At 41.4% G+C, this 21,864-nt stretch overlaps 1 protein-coding gene and 1 long non-coding RNA gene across 3 annotated transcripts in view; both read left to right on the top strand.

Annotated features, from left to right (window-relative positions):
- Positions 1-8,910, top strand: part of RAB2A (RAB2A, member RAS oncogene family) — a 34,747-nt gene extending 25,837 nt beyond the window's left edge. The window contains exons 7-8 of the mRNA XM_028736877.2: positions 2,944-3,012; positions 7,654-8,910. Of these exons, the coding sequence (XP_028592710.1) occupies positions 2,944-3,012; positions 7,654-7,749 (165 nt within the window). The 3' untranslated portion in view covers positions 7,750-8,910. The remainder of the gene's footprint in view (positions 1-2,943; positions 3,013-7,653) is intronic.
- Positions 8,911-15,184: 6,274 nt separating this feature from the next.
- Positions 15,185-20,248, top strand: LOC144328701 (uncharacterized). Of its 2 annotated transcripts, none has more exons than XR_013393922.1 (2): positions 15,185-15,571; positions 16,788-20,248. It is a non-coding gene; the product is annotated as an uncharacterized LOC144328701 (long non-coding RNA). The 2 variants fall into 2 exon arrangements; XR_013393921.1 differs by lacking the exon at positions 15,185-15,571 and adding an exon at positions 15,601-16,325.
- Positions 20,249-21,864: the final 1,616 nt, after the last annotated feature.

Here is a 21,864-nt window from a genome sequence, read left to right as displayed (position 1 = left end):
CTTAAAAACTTCCAATGTGGAAGGAGAGCCCACAACCTTCCGAGGGAGTCCATTCCACTGTCAAAACAGCTCTTACTGGGTCCTACCTTCCAGAGCAGGAGAAAACAAGCTGGTTCTCTCTTCCATATGACAGCCCTTTAGATATTAAGAGGGCTATCATATCTTCTCTCAGTCTCCTTTTTCCTAGGTTAAACATACCCAACTCACTCAACCATTCCTTATAAGGCTTGGTTTCCAGACCCTTGATAATGTTGGCTGCCGTCCTCTGCACATGTTCCAGCTGGTCAATATCCTTCTTAAATTGTGGCACCCAGAACTGGACACACTAGCCAAAGAATCCTTTTTGTATTATCTCTTGCAAGCTGGAACTCATTCTGAGCTTTGGCCCACCTGATCTTCTCCCTGCAACTGTTGTCTACTCGTTTATACTCTTCCTTTGGGATTTCCCTTCCATTTCTTATACATTCCCTTTTCCTCATCTCAGTTCCTCTATAAGCTCCTTTTACAGCCACACCGGTTTCTTTAGATGCCTCCCGCTTTTCTTTCTTGTTGTGCCTTCAGATGTTGGAGTTAATAAATGCATGGCACATTCATAGTCTACCACTGACCTATGATCACCTTCATAGGATATTGGCATTATTTCGCCATTATAATGGATAATTGTCAGAAGCCACGAGTTTTGTTGGAGTGAAAGAATAAGCATATTTTAACAGTTATACGTTTACATAACATGAAATGGAGAAATTGCAAGCGTTTTATCTAGGTTATAAAACTAAGAACAAACCTTGGTTTTTATTTGTGACTTGTTTGGGAAGTGCAAACTACAAACCACTACCTCTTGTTGGCATTTGTTTCATATTGGCTTGCCATGACATGTAGCTTAGCCACTATCTGTGTAGACAGTCATAAAAGAGCATGGGAGCCTCCCACATATATGGGACTTCAATCATGACATTTTAGTTGCTGTATCATGACCTTTATTTGCCATTGGTACACTTCTTAATAAATGTCTAAATAATGCCATACTCCTCTTTGCGTTTGCACATGATTTGGATTTAATGCCTGAATTTTTAAAAAAGTATTTTAAGGGTGAGCCGTCAAGATGAACTAATATTTGAGAATTGAATTTTTTAAAAATTGTTTTATGAAAACAAAGCAGATTGCATAAGAGATTACAGTTGTATGAAGTTCCAAAGTTATAAGTAGTTTTCAATTACTATGGCATATTATGCCCTTGCAGTAATTGGTGTTTTATCAGAAGCCAAAATACAATGTATTTCTTTTTTTATATTGAAAACTTCCATTTCTGAAGAATGCAAATCAATTCAGAGTTGGCTGAAAGCCAATTTCTGAGCTCCAGTGCACGTTTGAAAAACCTACTCACTTCCTAAGTGCCTTGTGAATCTGCAATGATTAATTCTTCTCATTATTTTGCTGCAAATTCTCATGACCCTCTGTGATGATTCGATCACCCACTTAGAGTTTATGCATATTCATATCTTTCCACTCATGGCTGCAGTTGTTCAAGTCTCCTTCACTGGCTGTGGTATGCACTTGGTGCAGTAATTGAGCTGCAGTAGATTGATTACTCTAGGGAGCTGTAAGGCCTTTAAAGGTGAAAACATATCAGTCCTGTTAATTAGGAAACAAAGCTCTGGTGGCAAGTTCAGCAGTCAAATGCTTCCAGTGTAGAAATGAGGAAAGGTATGATTTGTTCCCCTCCATGAACTCTGTTTACTTTTTAATATTTGAATTAGATTTGTGGCCAGGCGTGGCAAGCTTGAGTAGATGATAGCTGCATTGTAGGGTTGTATGGAGTCAAAAGAACTTGATGTGCGATATTGGCTAACTTTGCTACTGCCATTAAAATCTTACATAGTATATTGTCTTTCAAATTCTTCTCATAGTATTAAATGGGGAAACAAAGCCATTTTGTGCATTAAATAATAATTGGCTAATATGTTAGGCATGGTAATAAATTAAAGTCAATGTTCCCTGTAGACTTTTGGGAGCGGGAAACATTTTCTACTTTAAGATGATATCTTTCCATCATATGTAAGGTTGTCATTTTTGTGAGAAATTTTGAAAACAGTGGGAGGGAAGTTGGGCTTCCTTGAGCTAAAATGCATCTATAGTAACACTGCTTGCTATGTAAACAATATTAAAGATAATTCAGTTTCAGAAGCCTAATGATAAAATGCAAGGAAGGAGAGCAGGGGGATGAGATAAAAGTTCAGGGTGATAAGGATCAACAGGAACTTAGTTCTGTGGACATAGGCAGACATTGCGCTGTGAAGACACAGAAGTTACTCAATAGATGTTCTGATCAACACTCTTGCACTTATGTATCTTGTAGATATTGTTAATATACTTCCAATTTTTTGACTATAGCTATATAAGCAACTTCACTAAAGACCCCTGAGTAAACTTAGCAGCCATGGAATAATGTGAGATCGTTTTGTGGCTCGGGACCTGGTTAAGTAACAGGAATCTGAGAGTAGAAATAAATGGACAATGCTGCAAAGGATCAGATAGCCAATGGGACAAAAAATTTGTCCATGTGAGACTGCATAGCCACATTATGGGCTAGATTTACAAGTAGTTTGCTTAAAAAGTTGCTAAGTAGCTATATAGTAAGGAGTGGGCACTATCTAGAGAATGGGAAAAGGAAAAAAGTTTTTCCCTCTTTATGAAACATCCCCATTTAGTTCAAAGAGGGGGCTCTGCTTAATCTCGCTGCATACATACACACAATCCTAATCCCTCCCCTTCTTGCAAGACTTTCCAGCAGGCACTGGAGAGCCCTTCATGTCATCTTCACTGGGAGATTCACACACACCCTACCTTTACTGGGAGAAAAATTCTGTGCTTCTATTGTGCTATATTTCTGTACATATCCATAATTTGGGTTTAAAGCCTCAAACTTTATTATTTATTTTTCAGGCGTTTATTAATACAGCAAAGGAAATCTATGAGAAAATACAGGAAGGCGTTTTTGACATTAATAATGAGGTAAGTTCTTCAAATGTTAGAATGCTGTAAGAGACAAAATAACAATACTCACATCTTGCACCAAGCTTGTTACACTCATTGAACATATGCTGAGCTCCTTGTATACTCTGTTTTGGGGTAGATATAGTTAGAATTGTGGAGTATGAAGTATAAAGTTTCTCTCTCCAAGACTCAACTTTAAATCTTCCAAAGAAAAAGTATCCATCATTTGTATCCGTTTCTCCATATGATATCAGCAACTTTCAGAAACCATTTTCCCAGTACAAATGCGTAGTCAAAAGGATAATTTGTCTGCCACATGTGAGTTGGGTACTATCAGAGACAGAATAAATATGAGACTTGCATGAAATTTTTACTATATTCAAGATTTAGCATGCCATCTTATGTGTAATTACATCAGAGTAAGGCCTCTTGAACTTGGGGTTGTTTCCAAGTCAGTAGCCATAGGACTGAGGTGTTAAATGGCTAGGTTCTATATATGTGGAATTTGTCATCTCTAGTTTTGCTCATTTTGAGAGATTTGAAAACCATATTTCAAATAGGTGTACATACCATCCATGTCTGCACATTCTTTAGTTCATGGGTGTCATATTGATGTATGCTGAGATCTCTGTGGTATGTTCTTCAAAGTCTCATAATCAACTTCCTTAATTGAAAATGACAGATTGTCATAGACTGGATGGTCAGGGCTAGTCTTTCATCTCTAGGTTACTGATTCATTAATTGGGAAGCTAGTGGCTGGAATCCAAACAACCACACACATCATTTCATATATCCTACGGAGCTTTGAGCATGTTTCTTGAAAATCAGACTGTGTGCTGCATTGCAAACTACTTTTGAAACTGAGAGGGATTTCAAAAGTAGTTAGTGGTTTTTCATGGGATCTGTTGCTAAAAGAATAAAAGTAAAACCCCATTAGGCACATCCAATCTTTGGGAATATCTAAAAACTATATTGGGATACAGCCCTTATTAGGTGTAGTACATTTTATTATGTTATTTCCTGTTTGCCTTTTATTTGGCAAATGGCTGTGATGAAATCGAATTCTAATATTTCAGACCTAGAGGATATTAACTGTCAGATGAGACCTTCCTCCATTTTTACTTTCTGTTGAAACACATTGCTCAGTAAAATGCTTTGTGTTACAAACTCACTTCTCTGGCAAACTTGTCATATGCACTTACTTTTAGAGAGGTCTCATCTGCTCAGCATCTGGAGATTCCAGTATGACCATGCAACAGTTCCTCCCTTCATTTATGAGACTGTAGAAAAGGGGCAACCACATTGCAGGGTTGTCTCCAGAGTTATTCTTCCATTCTTCTTTATTCTCAGTTCTTCTGAAGACTAAATACAGTGGTACCCCGCAAGACGAACACCTCGCGAGACGAAAAACTCGCAAAACGAAAGGTTTTTTCGTTTTCGAGTTGCCTCGCAAGACGAATTTCCCTATGGGCTTGCTTCGCAAAACGAAGCTTGCCCCGGGGACAGCGGGTCTTCTCTTTTGAAGCAAGGGGCGGCGGGGAGAAGCGATCTTCTCCCCGCAGCCCCAGGTCCGGGGACAGCGGGAAGCGCTTCCCGCTGCCCCCGGACCTCTTTTGAAGCAAGGGGCTGCGGGGAGATCGCTTCTCCCCACCGCCCCTTGCTTCAAAAGAGGTCGGGGGACAGCGGGAAGCGCTTCGCGCTGCCCCCGGACCTCTTTTGAAGCAAGGGGCTGCGGGGAGATCACTTCTCCCGCTGCTCTGAAGCGGGGCGGGGGGGCGGGAACACCTGCCCCAGCCGCCCCGCTTCTCCCGCTGCTCCGAAGCGGGGCGGGGGGGCGGGAACACCTGCCCCAGCCGCCCCGCTTCGGAACGCTGCCCCGAAGCGGGGCGGGGGGGCGGGAACACCTGCCCCAGCCGCCCCGCTTCGGAACGCTGCCCCGAAGCGGGGCGGGGGGGCGGGAACACCTGCCCCAGCCGCCCCGCTTCGGAACGCTGCTCCGAAGCGGGGCGGGGGGGGCGGGAACACCTGCCCCAGCCGCCCCGCTTCGGAACGCTGCCCCGAAGCGGGGCGGGGGGGCGGGAACCTCTCACCCCGCCGCCGGGCATCGGAACGAGGTCCTGGACCTCTTCTGAAGGCAGGCGGGGGCAAAAGTCTTTGCTCCCCCCGCCTGCCTTCCCGGGACAGCGGAGACTTCTCCGCTGCCCCGGGCGATCTTAAAATGCTGGCGGGCGGGAGCGAAGCGTTCGCTGCCGACCCCCAGCATTTTAAAATCTCCTCGGGGCAGTGGAGACTTCGCTCCCGCCCGCCAGCATTTTAAAATCGCCCCGGGACAGCAGGGGCTTTTAAAATGCTGGCGGTCGGCAGCAAAGCCCTCCTGTCCCCGGAGCTTGCGGGGCGGGAGGTGGGAAGAAGGGCTTTTCTTCCCACCGCCAGCCTTCAGAACAGCCTTCTGAAGGCTGGCATTGGGAAGAAAAGCCCTTGTCCCCCCGCCCCAGCCTTCAGAAGAGGTCGGGGGACAGACTGTCCCCGGACCTGGTCTGAAGGCGGTTTCCCTAGGAACGCATTAATTGATTTTCAATGCATTCCTATGGGAAACCGTGCATCGCAAGACGAAAAAACCGCAAGACGAAGAGACTTGCGGAACGAATTAATTTCGTCTTGCGAGGCACCACTGTACTGGGAAACTAATATGAGTTAGTTTTACTTTTCTTAAATTGTGCTTATTTTTCACAAAGTTTTCCTTACTGGTTTTCTCTGATGAAGATTATCAGTCTCCAGTAGTGAATATTTAATTTGAATGTGGTCTTGTGTGTTGAGAAATTATTTTTATTATCTAAAAGAAACTGTCTGAAAACCAGCATGTGCCCACAAGTCAAGGGAAAACTTCTTTGAACAGGATAGTCAGCTCATAAAAGTGACGGAGTGAATTCATTTTGTTATAGTGTCACCAAATCCATATTAGGGCAATTACCTCTTGAGACCATCCAAAATATCACAAAATAGTGTGCAAGTTTTCAAGTTCTCCAGAACTCTTCATCAGGCTAGATGGTAAACAGGGTGATGGGGTGGAGAGGAGCTTTTTTGGCTGGACAGCAGGTGCAGGCTCCATGTCTTCAGTGACAACTATTTTCTTATAGGTCTAACGGCTATCTTTATATAAAGAAACCAAATAAATCTAACTGTTCAGTGTTATTTAAATTTAAAATTTGGCATATGCAATACTTTCTGAAAATGAAGCTTTCTTAAAGCAAACGTTGCATCTTCACAAGTTGTATTACTCATTTTGTATTAGTTCTGTCCAGCCTCCTCTGCATATGAGAGGAGTTTATCCATAACAGCACATATTATAACCTTCCCCTGTTCATGCTGGGCATGTTTCTGCTGTGCCTTGAAGAGCCTGAAGAGCTGCAGGCCCCTGGATGTGTGTAAATGAAGTGTGGCAGGGTCTAGGATTATCAGAAATAGTGGTATGACTAGCCACAAGACCAGCATGAGAAGGCAGGGTTACACTATATACTATGTGTCTCTCCTTATTTTCCCTAGTACCATTTGAACAATCTCATTCTCATCTGATAACTAAAGAACATATGGTTTGAAGTTAGCAGTGGATAGCATATATATTGGACAGTAATCATTGGCTCTGAAAAAGAATGCTTGTTGTATCTGTCAAGTTTCATATAGAATCTGACTGCTTTACTGTGCCTTATGGAGATTTGATTGCCTTATGCTGTCAAGAGCCAACAGTGCATGCTATTTACTTGGCTCAATGCCAAGTCTGGCTCCTTGATTCCTCAAGAAGTTGCTACCAGCCCAGAGGGGGCAAAACCAATGAGCCATAGGGCATGCTTTTTATTAAAGAGGAGTCAAAGAGCGAAAAGAAACCACATCAGCTGCTGTCAATACTGAGCTAGTGCCAGAAACCCCAAGGCTACTACTGTTGCAGAACAACTGCCAAGCACTATAAATCTGAGATTTACTGTGACGCAAAGTTTCCTTAAGAGCTTAATTTCTGAAGCTACTGTATTACTTTTCTTAAAGTGCTGTATTTTTAGGTAAAATCCACTTGAGGGAGTGTGGGTTAGGATATAAGTGTAAGTTTGATGAATGAAAGAACTACTCTGTGTGTGGTTCTTGGCAACTTGCCATGTCTTTGGGGATCATAGAAATTATTGATGACACAGAACACTTGTATGCCCTTAGTCTGTACAGCTGACTCAACATAGAAGGAAATGCAGTCAAGAGAAGAAAAGGGTTTGCTGTGTGAGACCAGAAGAAACCTGAACTTACTTCTTTTGGTGGGACCAAAGGTTTATTAGGCATATTAAGAATTTCTACTGTTATGAAACAGTTTGAAAACCTTCTGTGTATAGGTTTGGCCCATGCTACATACATTAGTACTGGCAAGGATAGATTATTGGATTCTGTTGTACAGAAATGGTGAAAAAATGAAATAATATATCCTATTCTTGATTTTTGTTTCCTTAATTGCTACCAGACATTGTTTTTAATAGGATTTTCCCCCTACAGCTTGATTATCATGAAAAGGAGACAATAAGTTTAGATGTTCATAAATCAGAAGTAGATTAAGTACTTTAAAATGCTGTAGCCTGTGGCAGTGTTCCAAACATATTAATGTGCATTCAACTTTTATTATTTCAGGCAAATGGCATTAAGATCGGCCCTCAGCATGCTGCTACTAATGCAACACTTGCAGGCAATCAGGGAGGACAACAGGCTGGTGGAGGCTGCTGTTGAACCTATTTTTACTTCCTAGCTGCCTGAAGGGGCCTACTAACTTGTTTCACCCTCCCCCGCTCAATTTCAACTACGACATGAAATTATTGTAAGATGGCATCATGTTGCAGAAGACTTTATTCTTCAAATTCTTGTACAACTTTGAATAAATGGTTAATGTTCACTTAAAAGACAGGTTTTGGAGATTGTATTCATATCTATATTTCCATTTGATTTCTAAGTCAATTGATGTGATTATTTTTTGTTAAATGTTGTCTTGTGCCCTTGACTACGAACTGTATTAAACACTACAAAGTCATCTGAGTATTTTAATCAGTTTGTGTAGTTAGGTTGCCCAACTACAGTGGTTTCCTAATGTTTAATATTGTAGAACTGTCTTCAACTCTTGTCCATTTTCAAGGCTCTAAAGAAAAACAGAAGGACTCTTTTCTGTATTTATCATTTACTTTCTGTATATATAGTTTAATAACTTGCTTGGGTGTATTTGCCAAGCTATAATTCTTTAATGCATTTGCATAAATTCTATACATTTAGAGCTTGGAACTACAGAAGCATTATTAGGAATTTGCTTAGATGCTGAATTTTAAACCTTATTGACATTGTTAGCATGTTTGTCCTTTTGTCATTATCCTAGAGTCCAAAAAATGCTTTATGTATAGTATTAGAAGCTACATATGCCTATTTTAATGCCAAATGTTTGCTATTTGCTCACAACTTCCACAGCACCTCTTCAGAAATGGATTAGCTGTTTGCCTTAATTATGTAGGTTAAACATATTATAATGAATGAAAAATACAGGAAGCATTGAAACTCATAAAATGGCACATTATGAAGACTTCATATTTCTTAAAACGTTATTTCGCCTCTTCATTTCTAGGTATATTTCCATCAAGGATAGTTTTTCAACTTAGATGTACAGTGGCTGTGTAAAGTTGATTTGGTTCTTTTTCTTTTTTGGTGACAACTTGTAATCTTAATATGGTAAGCATCTTGTCTATTGTGAAGGGGGTGTGACAATAAAACTGCCAGATTGAAAATCCTGATTAAGGCCAAACTTGGAAATGCTTTAGTGCTGTACTCCACATGATTTTTTTCCAATTTCCCCCATGCTTCTAATGAATAAGTATACATCACTGCAAAATAAACTCCTGTTTAATTATATATTTCAAGTAGAGAATATTAATGGCACTCTATAACTAGATGAAAGCATCTTTTCTTGACCCTAATCTGTATTGCTGGGTTTTCCAGGGTAAACTATTTATAGATATGTTCAAATGGAATTACACAATTCTTGCTCTTCCATATTTAGGTTGTCTTGCTGGGCATACTTTAGCTGAAGAACGCATTTTGGAGTCCAGTTATTTGTTAAAGCTGTATCTCATTTGTTCCTCTGAGTTCAGAGCAGCGCTTGAGCTTCACAGCAATCATGAGGTGGATTAATAAGAGAGATGGTGACCAGTCCGTACTTAGCAAGGAGCCAATTTTTGTTGACAGGTAAAACAAAGCTTATCCATTTGGTGCCTGTTGCTGAGAACTACTTCGTACATTTAAAAATCACCCCACCCCAAAAAATGTTATTTAACAAAGTGAAGGTTTGTAATTTTTTCCAATTTTGAATCTACACATTTAAAGTGTATTTAAGGTCTATTTCTAAGCTAATCTTGTACAAGTGATTTTTCCTTACATAATAATACACCTGCACAAGAACTCACAAATGCATTTCTCGATTAATTGCAAGCATGTGTATAGTCTCAATTTAGCATTTAGTTATTTTAAGCATTTTCTTCTCTTCAGCTGAAAAGGCACCCAGGGTGGCTTAAATATGATCTGTTTATTCAAAATATTTGCATACCACCCATCATCCAACAGATTTTGTGAACAAGGGTAAATAATGAATTGTTTCTATCATTAATACTAAAATAAGCAATATTATCATTATTTATTAAATTTCTGTACTGCCCTTCATCAGAAGATCACAGGGTGTTTTACAATATAAAGATGCATACCATAGTGACAAACAATAACAGCCCCACACAGTTTTAAAAGCCATAGATCGTTTAATTCATCAAAGGCCTGGGAGAAGAGGATAAATAAAATGACAGCATGGACAATATATGAAGCAGAAGCTAAAAACATAAGGTGGCAGGTTGCGGTACTGCACAAATTAAAATGCCTGGAAAAATAGAAATGTTTTCACCTGGTGCCAAGAAAAATAGTGTAGGTACTAGGTTACCTTTTAAAATAGCATATTCCATAACAGGCACCAATGTTGAAAAAAACCTCTTTATTACATAATACACTTAAAGAAAAGAAGGTACTTGGAAGACCTACATTAGAAATTTTCAAAACATGGGTAGGCTTCTATGGAAGAGGCCTCATTCTGGTGTTTTTCAAGTTTAGTTCTCCTACAAATTGTGGCTAGAAGGGAAAAGCAGCTGGTGCAGTTCAATAAAGGCTAGTTTGATGTAAGCAAACCTAACTTAAAAGCCTGGACCTCTCCTGACAGGCTATTCATTGGGATGACCAGGTCTGTTTCAGTGCCAAAACCAGGCCTGTGTCCAGATAATTGGTTTCATTGAAAAGTGTCTGGTGTTGGATAGCTACAACCCTCTCTTACACTTACATCAACCACAAGAGACTGTTTAGACCCTGATTTGTTGCTTTAGAAAGCAGCTTCATGCACTCCAGAGCACTTCAGAGGCTACCAAAAAAACGTTTCTGCATCCTCCATTTGCTCGCCACCACCCTTTGACTGAATTGAATGAAGTGTGTGGGATAATGAACATGCCAAATTCAGAGAAAATGCTCCAGTGTATGACTCCCAATTTTTTATGAAAAAACTTCGGAAGAAACATTTTCTTATACACAGAAAAATACGGTACATATTCTACCTTGCTTGAGCTGGTTCATAGCCTACCTATTGCAGATTTGGTACTAAGCACCTAATAGACTTTTGTACTTCAAACTATTGTTTCTCAACAGGTATTGTTAATTCTCCTGTCAAATCAATACATCACATATATTAGAGGTGTTGCTTTAGCATTATGAAACTGTAGGTGCTGCAAATATGGTTGGATGAAAGAACTTTGATATGACACTACTTATGAGATCTGCCATACACATAGTTGGCCATTGCCACATTAAGATAGTGATTACAAGCACCAAGTCAATCTGCTCCATGTTACTGAATGGAACTTAAATATAAAAGCAGTTTATATTTGCATAGAAGTGGGTACAGTAGATCAGATGGCCACTAGAAAACTCCATGGCTGAAGCTTTGTAGGAAGAGACCCCAGCAGTGAGATACATTTTTCTTAGGTGTAAGTGTATTCCAGAGTTTCCATTTACATACAGTTTGTATGCATTTTATGACAGGGTTGGAAAATCTGTGGCCTTCCACTGTTGTTTGACTACAACTCCCATCATCCTTGACCATTTGTCATGCTGGCTGGCTGATAGAATTAGAATCCAACAACATGGAGGCCGATAAGTTCCCAGTCCCTGCCTTTAGACTAACTTTAGAGTTCAATGTAATGTAAAAGGTAAAGGGACCCCTGACCATTAGGTCCAGTCGTGACCGACTCTGGGGTTGCGGCACTCATCTCGCTTTACTGGCCGAGGGAGCCGGCGTACAGCTTCCGGGTCATGTGGCCAATGTGACTAAGCCGCTTCTGGCGAACCAGAGCAGCGCACGGAAACGCCGTTTACCTTCCTGCCAGAGCGGTACCTATTTATCTACTTGTACTTTGACGTGCTTTCGAACTGCTAGGTTGGCAGGAGCAGGGACTGAGGAACGGGAGCTCACCCCGTCGCGGGGATTCGAACTGCTGGCCTTCTGATCGGCAAGTCCTAGGCTCTGTGGTTTAACCCACAGCGCCACCCACGTCCCTTCAACGTAATGTACTCTTTCTAAATAACAGCAGAATCTAGTGCATGTCTACTCAATAATTTCCACTAATTTCAGTCAGGCTTACTCCCACATAAGCAGGTTTAGAGTTGCAGTATAAGCATTTGTAGTTACATATTTTGTCATCTGTACTTGTTAAAATACCTTTATCTTCTATCTGCCTCAATATGAGACAAGCTATGCAGTTTTAAAACTACAAAATATTAAAACCGTACTACAAATATAGGGGAAGTACATTTTTTGCAGCAAAAAGAATTGTATAACTATTCTTACATACACACAAATGTAATTAACTCCACATATTGGTGATCTCTCCCAAGAGGAGGCTTATATACATATGTTCTTGTACTGCTCCTTTTTCACTGGTCGAGGTGCAGAGTTTCTTTTCTAACTACATCGTAACTTTGTTAATAGTATACCATACTAATTTTGTTTTATTGTGCCACTGAAGTCTCAGTCTGTAAATAATCCATGTCAGTACTATGTAAGTAGCTGATGAAATGTCTTTACTAGGTTTGCTGCGCATGAAAGAAACCACATCATTTGGTAATAAAAACTACTAACAGACTCTTAACAAAGCCAAGACCATGACAAAAAGCAGCATGTTATGGATCTATCACTTCTATTCTTGGGACTGATTTTATTATTTTTGGACCTATTACAAGCCCTGTGTTAAATATTGTGGATGATAAGAGGAAACAGACTCTTGGCAAATGTGGAAAACCAATTACAGTATATTACCCTACTCAGGCTACAGTAAAGGAGGATCTGAGCCAGAGGCTTATTCCCTGCTTGCATTAGCAGCTGAAAAGTTTTTCCTACTGTAGAATTGGCTTGAGTTAAAAGACTGTTGCTACAAAAACCTCACTGTAGACAGTGCTGACTAGAGAGGGTGAAATTGACCCACTAAGTAGGGCTGTAGTTCTGTCAAGGGGTGTGTAATTAAATAAATCACCTTTTCTTATAGATAAGAATGCTCACTTTAGAAACTAAATGTGCCCTTTTATACAACATTCAAGGACCTCAGCCCTTCCTTACATAGGTGAAAAGACTAATGAAGTTTTACATTAGATTTTTTAAAAAAATAATCATAAATGCATCTTGATTTTTTTTTTAAGCACTAAAACATTTCAAATGTTCTGTTTGGCATGACTGGCGTTGTAAACTTTGGTAGACAACTGCAATACTAGGAAGCTACTCACATACCTTTTTCTCAACTTATCCACAGCCACATAAAGCAAATGCTTTAATATTCCTGAAATATGTTTAGAACTATAGTCATACCTCGGGTTAAATATGCTTCAGGTTGAGCGCTTTCGGGTTGCGCACCGTGGCGACCTGGAAGTAACGGAAGAAGTTCTTTCTTGATTTTTGTAATAGCTTCGTTTACCAAGTGCAGTTCTAAACTGAGTCAAAGGACGGTTGCCCATTACTACTTACATGTCTACGTCCCTTGTTTTTGAAATTCTGCTCCTTGCTCACACTTAGTGGGCTCTTCATTTGCATTGTGCCTCTGAAATAAAGGATTCTATATGCAGCCAGTGATAATTACTTGTGTGCCTGACACCATCACATGTGAGAACTGTGGAGGGACATCAATAGTAGGAGTTATCTGGTACAATTTAGTTTCAAAATAAGGTACCTCCCAACCAATACTTTTGTTTTAGGAGAACTGCAGAGAGAACCTTAAGCTCAGGCTTTGGCGACCTTCAATGCACATGGATTTTATAACTATTGAACTAACAGTGCAAATGCCTCTGTTTGGGCTTCAGTTGTGAGAAAAGATGTGTTAGGCCCAACAGGCCACAGAACACTAGTGTGAAGTGCTAGGTAACCCAGGGCACAGCACTCGTGAAAACAGCACATTCCATGATAAGGATAATTAGGAAAGAAACTGAAAATAAAACTGCCAGTATAATAATGCTGTTGTACAAATCGATGCTGTGATAGTATTTAGTTTAGAATACTTGCATATTTTCCACAGACATCTGATAGGATGCTGGACTAGATGGGCCATTGGCCTGATCCAGTGGGCTCTTTTGTTCATAGAATCATAGAATTGTAGAGTTGGAACGGACCCTGAGGATCATATATGCAGGAATATGCAGCTGTCCCATATAGGGATTGAACCCGAAACCTTGGCATTATCATCACCATGGTCTAACCAGCTAAGCTATCTGAATATTTCTTTCCTTGCTGTAGACAGTACCACTCACACACAACCTGCAGTTAACAGCAACAGCTGCCATGGGTACTGCTGACATTACATTTTGCACCCTCCCACCTGTTCTTCCATTTTTAAGTACAAAAGACTCAGTCTAGATCTGAGTTACTTATTTTTTATTAAGTCATATTTAATGTGCAGCATAAACCAGACAATTGCCCATCAATAATATTCCACATATGGGACAGTGGGTGGCGCTGTGGGTAAAAGCCTCAGCGCCTAGGGCTTGCCGATCGAAAGGTCGGCGGTTCGAATCCCTGCAGCGGGGTGCGCTCCCGTTGTTCGGTCCCAGCACCTGCCAACCTAGCAGTTCGAAAGCACGTCAAAGTGCAAGTAGATAAATAGGGACCGCTTACTAGCGGGAAGGTAAACGGCGTTTCCGTGTGCGGCTCTGGCTCGCCAGAGCAGCGATGTCATGCTGGCCACGTGACCCGGAAGTGTCTCCGGACAGCGCTGGCCCCCGGCCTCTTGAGTGAGATGGGCACACAACCCTAGAGTCTGTCAAGACTGGCCCGTACGGGCAGGGGTACCTTTACCTTTTTAATATTCCACATGTACAGTATCCCTAATCTTTGCAGTCTCTTAATTTAAGGCAGAATACTGTAATCTAATTTCACAGTGACTTCTCATTTCCCCCCTACTTTTATTCAATGCAAAGGGTCAAGAAACATTACCATACCCTCAAACATTTCTCTGATGAGAAAAGGGATGTCCCATTCCATAATGATAATTTTACTATTTATACCTCATACTGGGTTGCCCCAGCCACTCTGGGCAGCTTTGAACATATATAAAAACATAATAAAACTTTTTAAAAACCTTCCCTATACAGGATTGCCTTCAGACGGCTTGACAGTTGGATAATACCATACCCTCCAACATTTCTCCAATGAAAATAGTGACATCCTAACGAAAAGTAGGACATTTCTGAGCTCAAATCAGAAACCGGGACAGCTTCTCTAAATCAGGAACATCCCTGGAAAATAGAGACACTTGGAGGGTCTGCATTACCTTTCCTTTGTGGTACTCCAGACGGTGATGGACTCCAACTCCCATCATTCGTGCCTCTCGGCTTTGTGACGGGTGATGGGACTTGGAACCCAGCAACATCTTCTGTTTAGTCCCGTCACCCCTGCTTTTGGGGCCTGGTGCTTCTAGAGCAACTTACTCGAGAGAAGAAAAGATTGTGCGAGATTAAACTCTGCATAGATCTGATCAATGCCAGGTTTTTTTGTTATTCTAAATTACACTTCAGGCCACGTTGCTAGTTTAGACAAACGTTTCTGCCTGGGCACCCTCTTTCCTCCTTTGCAAAGCGGGAAGAGGAGGGAAAACACGAGCCATTTCTCAAAGCTGCAGAGAAAGCGATGCCTTTGCAGAGTCACGACTCTGCCGCTATCCTGAGCCCGGCGCGGTTGCTTTCTGAATACAAACGTGCTTCAGGATCGCGGCCGAAAATGGCCCGCAGGCGCGCGAGGTACCGAGGCCGGCGCTCTTTTGTGAGCAGCTCGGCGGCGTTTCCTGCGGGAAGCGCGGAAGGGCTGCCAGCGCGGCGGCGGCGGCGGCTTCTCCCATTTCCTGTGGGCGCCCTGCTGAGGGAACCGCCGGCGAGGCGCGAGGGACTCTCCACCGTCCCGCTCCGGGGAGGAGGAGGAGGAGGAGGAAGCAGGCGGAGGGCGGACTTGCAGCGGGTGGGTGGGGTCTCCGTTTCCTTGTGAGGTTTCCTGCCCGGGTCGCCCGGAAGGGTTGTGGAGGACGGCGGCTTTTGTTGTGTGTGGAGGGCGGGGGGGGGGGGAGCGACTCCCTGGCTGAGGCGGCGTTTTCTGCTTCCTGCGTGGGATACTGTTGCGCGGGGAAACTCTGCTGCTGTGAGGCATGGGGGGCGGGGCGCACGACGGTCTCGTTCGCGCGCGGAGAAGAGGAGGAGGGTTGCTCTGTGGGGTGGCTGGGAAGTGTGTGTGTGGCGGAGGGATGCTCTGAAATAAGGCGACTTCGCCTTTTCCCGCCTCAGGGAACACTCGCTGCCTCTTCTCCCCTGCAAGCCGCTCTTGCGCCTGCCCTTTTAAATCGGCAGGAGGACCTCTTCGCGAATTTACGGGATTAGCCCGGAGCCACCTGGTGCTTGAGATTTCCCCTCCCCCCCTCTCTCTCTCTCTGTGTCTCTCTCTCTCTTTTCCCCGCCCACTTCTCGAGCTGACCCCCCCCCCCGCCCTCCCTTGGGACCGGGGAACCTGCCCGCGCCTCGCCAACCCAGCTCAGAGAATATATTTCTCTGAGGGGGGGGGGTGTCTTTTCCCATTGGCTCCGGTTCACAGCCAATCGGCGCGGCGGGCGAAAGTGCCGTCAGGGAAAAGGAAAACCCTGAGACTGTGACGTAAGAAACGGAGTGGAACAAGGGGCGGAGGAAATGGAATCCCGGGAGGAGGAAGGAGGACTCGGCGATAGGTGTGTGCGAGAGAGGGAGGGAGGGAGGGAGGAGTGGAAACGGGGCGCGCAAGATGCCCCCCCCCAAAAAACCAAGGCTGTTCAGTCTCGAGCCCTGGATATGATCGGTGGCTTCTAAAGAAGAGTTGGGAAGGAAGCAAAATTCCGGAAAGGGGGTGTGGGGATCTAGGAGCGCACCCAAAACTGGGGTGGGGGGGGGAATGAGTGCAGCTTGGTGGGAAGATCATTGTGGGTTGGGGAGGGGCACATTGGAGAGCGGAAGTTAAGAGGTGTTTGTGAAGTAAGGAAAGGAAGAGGTTACTAACCAGAGGAAAATGGGCTTGGCACCCTAATGTGGAAGTGGGGAGGATGGTGTTCTTACAGTCTGGACCAAAGGGTTTAGGCTGACGAGGATGTGTTTCAGACATAATGGAGCAGGATCCAGCTTGTTCTTGCACATTTTTCTTTTCTTCTCTCTTGCAGGTTATGAAACCCTTTTCCTCTTCTTACCAGTATGCCATTAAGCACATATTTTATTATCTGTCATCAACAGTCCTTACTAATGTTTCCCCGAAACTCTTCCCGATGAGAACCTGTTTTTCAAGAATAGGCAATTTTATTTAGCTAACTTATTATAACTTTCCTCTTCTTTCCCTGTGCTTTGACCTACTTCATATATTCTAAATGATAACTACTGTATTTTTTTAAGGAATTGTTTTTGGCATAGTTTCATATTTGTACTGTATATATGCAGGCAGACTTTGCAAATCTCATGCACAAGATTATTTTGAGCAGTTGCAAAAGCATTTCTTGCAGCAGATTTTGCAATGTGTTTGAGTGATTCACTTTGGATCTTTTGAACTTGGTCACATCTTCTCATTTCAGGAAGTTTGCTTGTCACAACACTACCCTAGACCTCAATCCAGTTCCAGCTAACTTCTTCTTTTACTCAAGTTTACACTTCCTGAGACACACACACACTATATATATATATATATCTCACACACGCACACAGCACAAGTTAACTAATCCACCTGGAAACGTCCTGCACTGGAGCATGATGCCTTTTCAGGTTCTCTCCCTTTCACTTGGTCCCATCCTTGCCACAGTGCCATAGTCCCTTATCCCTTTAGGTTAGTACCTCATAGTCATTTTTGCTGGTATAAGATTTTTTTTAAAAAATTGTTAAAAATCTGACAACTAATATGCAAGAGAGGAAGATAACGACTCAATTTAAAGCAATTATTCTAAAATTATTCTTAAAAAATCAAATTGTAGGTTCCCTGGGCTTTTTCTGACATAACATTCTGTTCATTTAGTAGCTTTTTGAAGTGCTAGTGCAAGCGTATACCATTAGAAATCATTTTTCTCCATAATGTTCTCTGGGACAATCCTGGGAACAGAATCTTAACTTCTTATTGGATTTTTTTTCTTGCTGAATCACCTCAGGAATAGTTTCTAGTCAGTGTAACCATTCTGCATGTCACAGAATTCTCTATAGAAGCAGAGATTGTTAGCTAAACAAAAGTATCCTAATAAGAATTAGCCTCCTATTTTGTTTTGCATTCAGTTACTTCTTTGCTGCCATTATTAATGCATAATGATTGTTTCAAATTAGTGTGGACAAGTCTTTTATAATTTTACATTAAAATAATAGTTGTGATTTTTATGATGAATGATAGCAAAAGCTATGTACTTTTGTACTTGTTTCTTGCCATGGCAAAGGCTCTCAGTTATGTATATACCGTATTTTTCTGTGTATAAGACACCCCCTATTTGGGGGGACTCCAAATTAAGAAAACACCCTTCAGCACTACCTGTGTATAAGACGAGCCCCAATTTTAAACCTAATTTTTTGGTAAAAAAACCTAGTCTTATACATGGAAAAATACGGTAAATATATTTGTTATAAACACTTAGAAGAACTTCCTTCCAACGGAAGTCCAGTCTAAGGCCAATGCAATAGAACTGGGCTTGGCATTTCAATCTGTGTACCATGCATCTTCAGATATACACATATATAGATGTATGTATGTTAATAAAAGGGAGCCCCTGCTCAGTAAAATAGTAAATATATAAGAGTTTCCAGAGGGATAGCCATGTCTGCTGCAGCAAAACCAACAAAGAGTCTTGTGATATCTTGAATACTAACATGTTTTATCGTGTAAACTTTTATGCATTAAATTTCAAACTGTTTAAAGCTGTGAACATTTTGAAGACTTGATTTTCCACATGGATTTCTTGGCTTGTTTCGCTGAAGGATTGATTTGACAACACTGTGGAATATATTAGCTTTGTATTTGACTGGGTTCAACCTGTATTTTGCTTGAACAACTCTTTGCATTCTGTTGCCTTCCTAGAAGCTACAAATACATCATTGACATGTCATGTAATATGTGAAAACCATGACAGTACATAGATGCCATGTTGAATTACTTGTCACTTAGTGAATAGACGGATCAGCTTCTATGTATTAGGAGGAGGAATCTTTCTTCCAAGAGTAGGATCCTGTAGACATTATCTATGTTCTTGAATCTGCCATGAACCAATTAATTGCAGTATGACTGACAAACTTTGTTTCCTCGTTTAAATCCAAATTGTAGTTTGTTGATGTGTACACAGAGGAGGCAGTGATCGCATGTACAATTTTTGAAAAGCTGACACTGTTTTCACACCTGGCATGAATCCAGCTTAGCAGCACATGTGTCTGCTCCCTCATAGTGAAGTTGTGTTCCATCAGCTGTCTGATGTCCACACCAGCAGGTCAAATACTGGAACAGCTTGATGCATCTACTCCAAAGACGCTTCTGTATACTTAGAGAACGTTTCACTAAGGATCTGGCTAATATGAAATCTTTGAATGTCACTGAAATAAGACGTGTTCTTGCTTCACCATTCAGTCTTCAGGTGGGGAATGCCTTTTTTCTGGACTGGTATGCATGCTTTCCTGGTATATTTTATCTTCCCATTATCACTTCTCCATTATTCCTTTTTGCCAGCATGAAAACAATCAACCTAAACACCAAGAAGGCCTTACAAGCAAAACCTTGGCCACAATAAAGGCTCCACTAAAAGAGAAGTGGTGATCAATGTGTATTTATGATACTTATTCTAAGCAATATACAATTATACACTAAAATGTAAGTGCTGTTTTTTTCTGTCCATGACCTTGTAGGAATGTTTTTGTGTGTGCACTTACATGCATGATTCATATGCAGTGACAGGGACCATAAATTGTTGCCATAGATGAGTAGGACTGGGTGATGAAAATGTAGTCTGGGGAGAACCATTTGAAAATGGTGCATTTGAAAGAAAGAAGACTGGAATGCAGCAGAGGTAGAGCTGGGGCATGGGCCTTGGAAGCAGTACCTGTCTGGGCAGTGGGTGGCAGGCTTTGTAGCTTGAAAGTGTACTGTCAGTGAATGGGGAACACCCATGCTTGGTGAAACCACAGTCAACTCACTTTCAGGAGAAATAACTTGAGGAACCAGTTCATACTGCTACTGTGAAAAGGCCATCAGTAGCAATAAAGGTGAGTATGCATTCATGCACCTCACTGCACGTAACATGTTACTTATATATGCATCCGGCATTAAGTTTCTAATGACCACTGAAATCAATAGGCTTAGGTGTGCTTAACTCTGTGTTGGTATGTAGCTTATCCTGAAAAAAATACTTTTTGTGTATACTTTGTTAAAAGCAGTAATTCAAACATTGTTTTGACACTGCTTGCTGCAAATGCAGTCCTATACACTTTTACCTGGGAGTGAGTCACATTGTGGGGCTTCTGAGTAGGCATGTATAGGATTGCATTGTAAGACTATATTATGAACCACCACAATTTGCAGCTGTGACTTTAAAATACTGAATTTTATATAAATATAGATTAGTTCCCTTTCTCCATGTTTTTAATATTAGTAATAAATAAAATTGATTTAAAATCAGTAGTTTACCTTTTTATTTAACAACAGCGTTAACTAATTTTTAAAAATAACTTATATTGTTGTTTTTAATGGAAAATCGTAGCTAATCTATGTTAAGTGATCTTTCAGTATTCCCCTTGGGATCAAATGGGTGATGGGAATAATATGGGACTCAAATTTGTTCCACATTCCCATTATATAGGGTAGCATATATTGTGAGGCCTAGTGTGGACTCTTAAATAGTGTTAGTGAAGTATACCCACAGTAGTTTTCTCAAAACTTTGAGACCTTTGTCATTATATATTTTTAGTCTGCCTTTTCTTGAACCCAAAGCAACATAGGTTCTCTCATCCTCTCTATCCTTGTGACTCTGGAGTGAGCAGAGAATAACAATCATAGAATTGTAGAGTTGGAAGGAACTATGGGGGTCATCTATTCCAACCTCATGCAGTGCAGGATTATTTTGCCCAACATAGGGCTCAAACCCACAACCCCAGGATGAAGAGTCTCGTGCTCTGGACTGAGCTATTCAGTAGAATGAGAGACTAGTTGAATTTATTATGCACCTCTTACAAGCAGGCATAGTAGAATATTTTGGGAAGTCATGTTAAATTATATGAACACACTAATCAAGTGTACCTAGAATACTTTAAGAGAAAAAACAAAACCAATTTCTCTTCTAGATTCTATTATATGAACCTGAGAACAACTGCCAAAACGGTCTGTTTCTCTAGCTGTCCATACAGCTAATCATGTCAGCTACTAGCATCCATCCTGGACTCAATATTAACAGGAAATAGTTGCCTAACATAATCTGCAGATTACCCATAGAAAGTTACATGCATCTGCTTTGCCTCCCCTCCTACTGCTCAGTCATCCTTTGCTCACTTCCTCCTTTGCACACTGTGGGGCAAAACCAAAGTTCTGATTGCTACAGTCAATACTAGAAGAGAGTAGGCGAAATGATGAATGGAAGAATGGATTGAGGGGTTGGGGGCTGTAACATCCTGTCTCTGCCTGGGATCTTTTGAAAGCTCAGCAATGATTTATGGGTTAATATTTGGCATTCCTAGAACAGAATCTTCTGCCCACTACAGTTCCAAAGTCTCCATTTTGATGTGATGGATTTTAATACTAGAGGCTTCCATAGTACCCAAGGGCTTGTTATATACCTCCCCTCTCTCCTTCAATAAGCATTGAGCACATTCTTAACTGCTTAATCAAGCGTTTGTTTCTACATATATGCTGTTTTCCAGTTTAGAAAAAGTAATGCCTCTGTGTGAATATAACATATAGCAGAATCTAAAACTAAGCTATGTTAAGTGCTACACTGTACTTTTCGCACCTCTTAGCTTCTTCAATTTCAGCTAACAATGTTTCAAGATACAAAATTTGTGGTCTGGATTTTGAAATTCAAAGAAAATTAACTGATTTAACAGATTATAAACTCATACTGAAAGTAGCAGCTAGTATAATGGTGAGCTATCTTGATGCAGGCTAGAGATGTTTCGAGATGTATATTCAGAATTGCTTAACACATAAATGAGTTGTTTAAAACTCTTTACTCACAACAGGTGTTGAACTCACAATATATGTAATTAATGGGTGGACTCACCCAACCCCCTTCCAGAGCTGAA

Source organism: Podarcis muralis, chromosome 8 (assembly GCF_964188315.1).
Source record: "Podarcis muralis chromosome 8, rPodMur119.hap1.1, whole genome shotgun sequence".
Taxonomy (NCBI): Eukaryota; Metazoa; Chordata; class Lepidosauria; order Squamata; family Lacertidae; genus Podarcis; species Podarcis muralis.
Note: the sequence above shows the minus strand (reverse complement) of the source record. Positions and strands in the feature narration are given on the sequence as shown.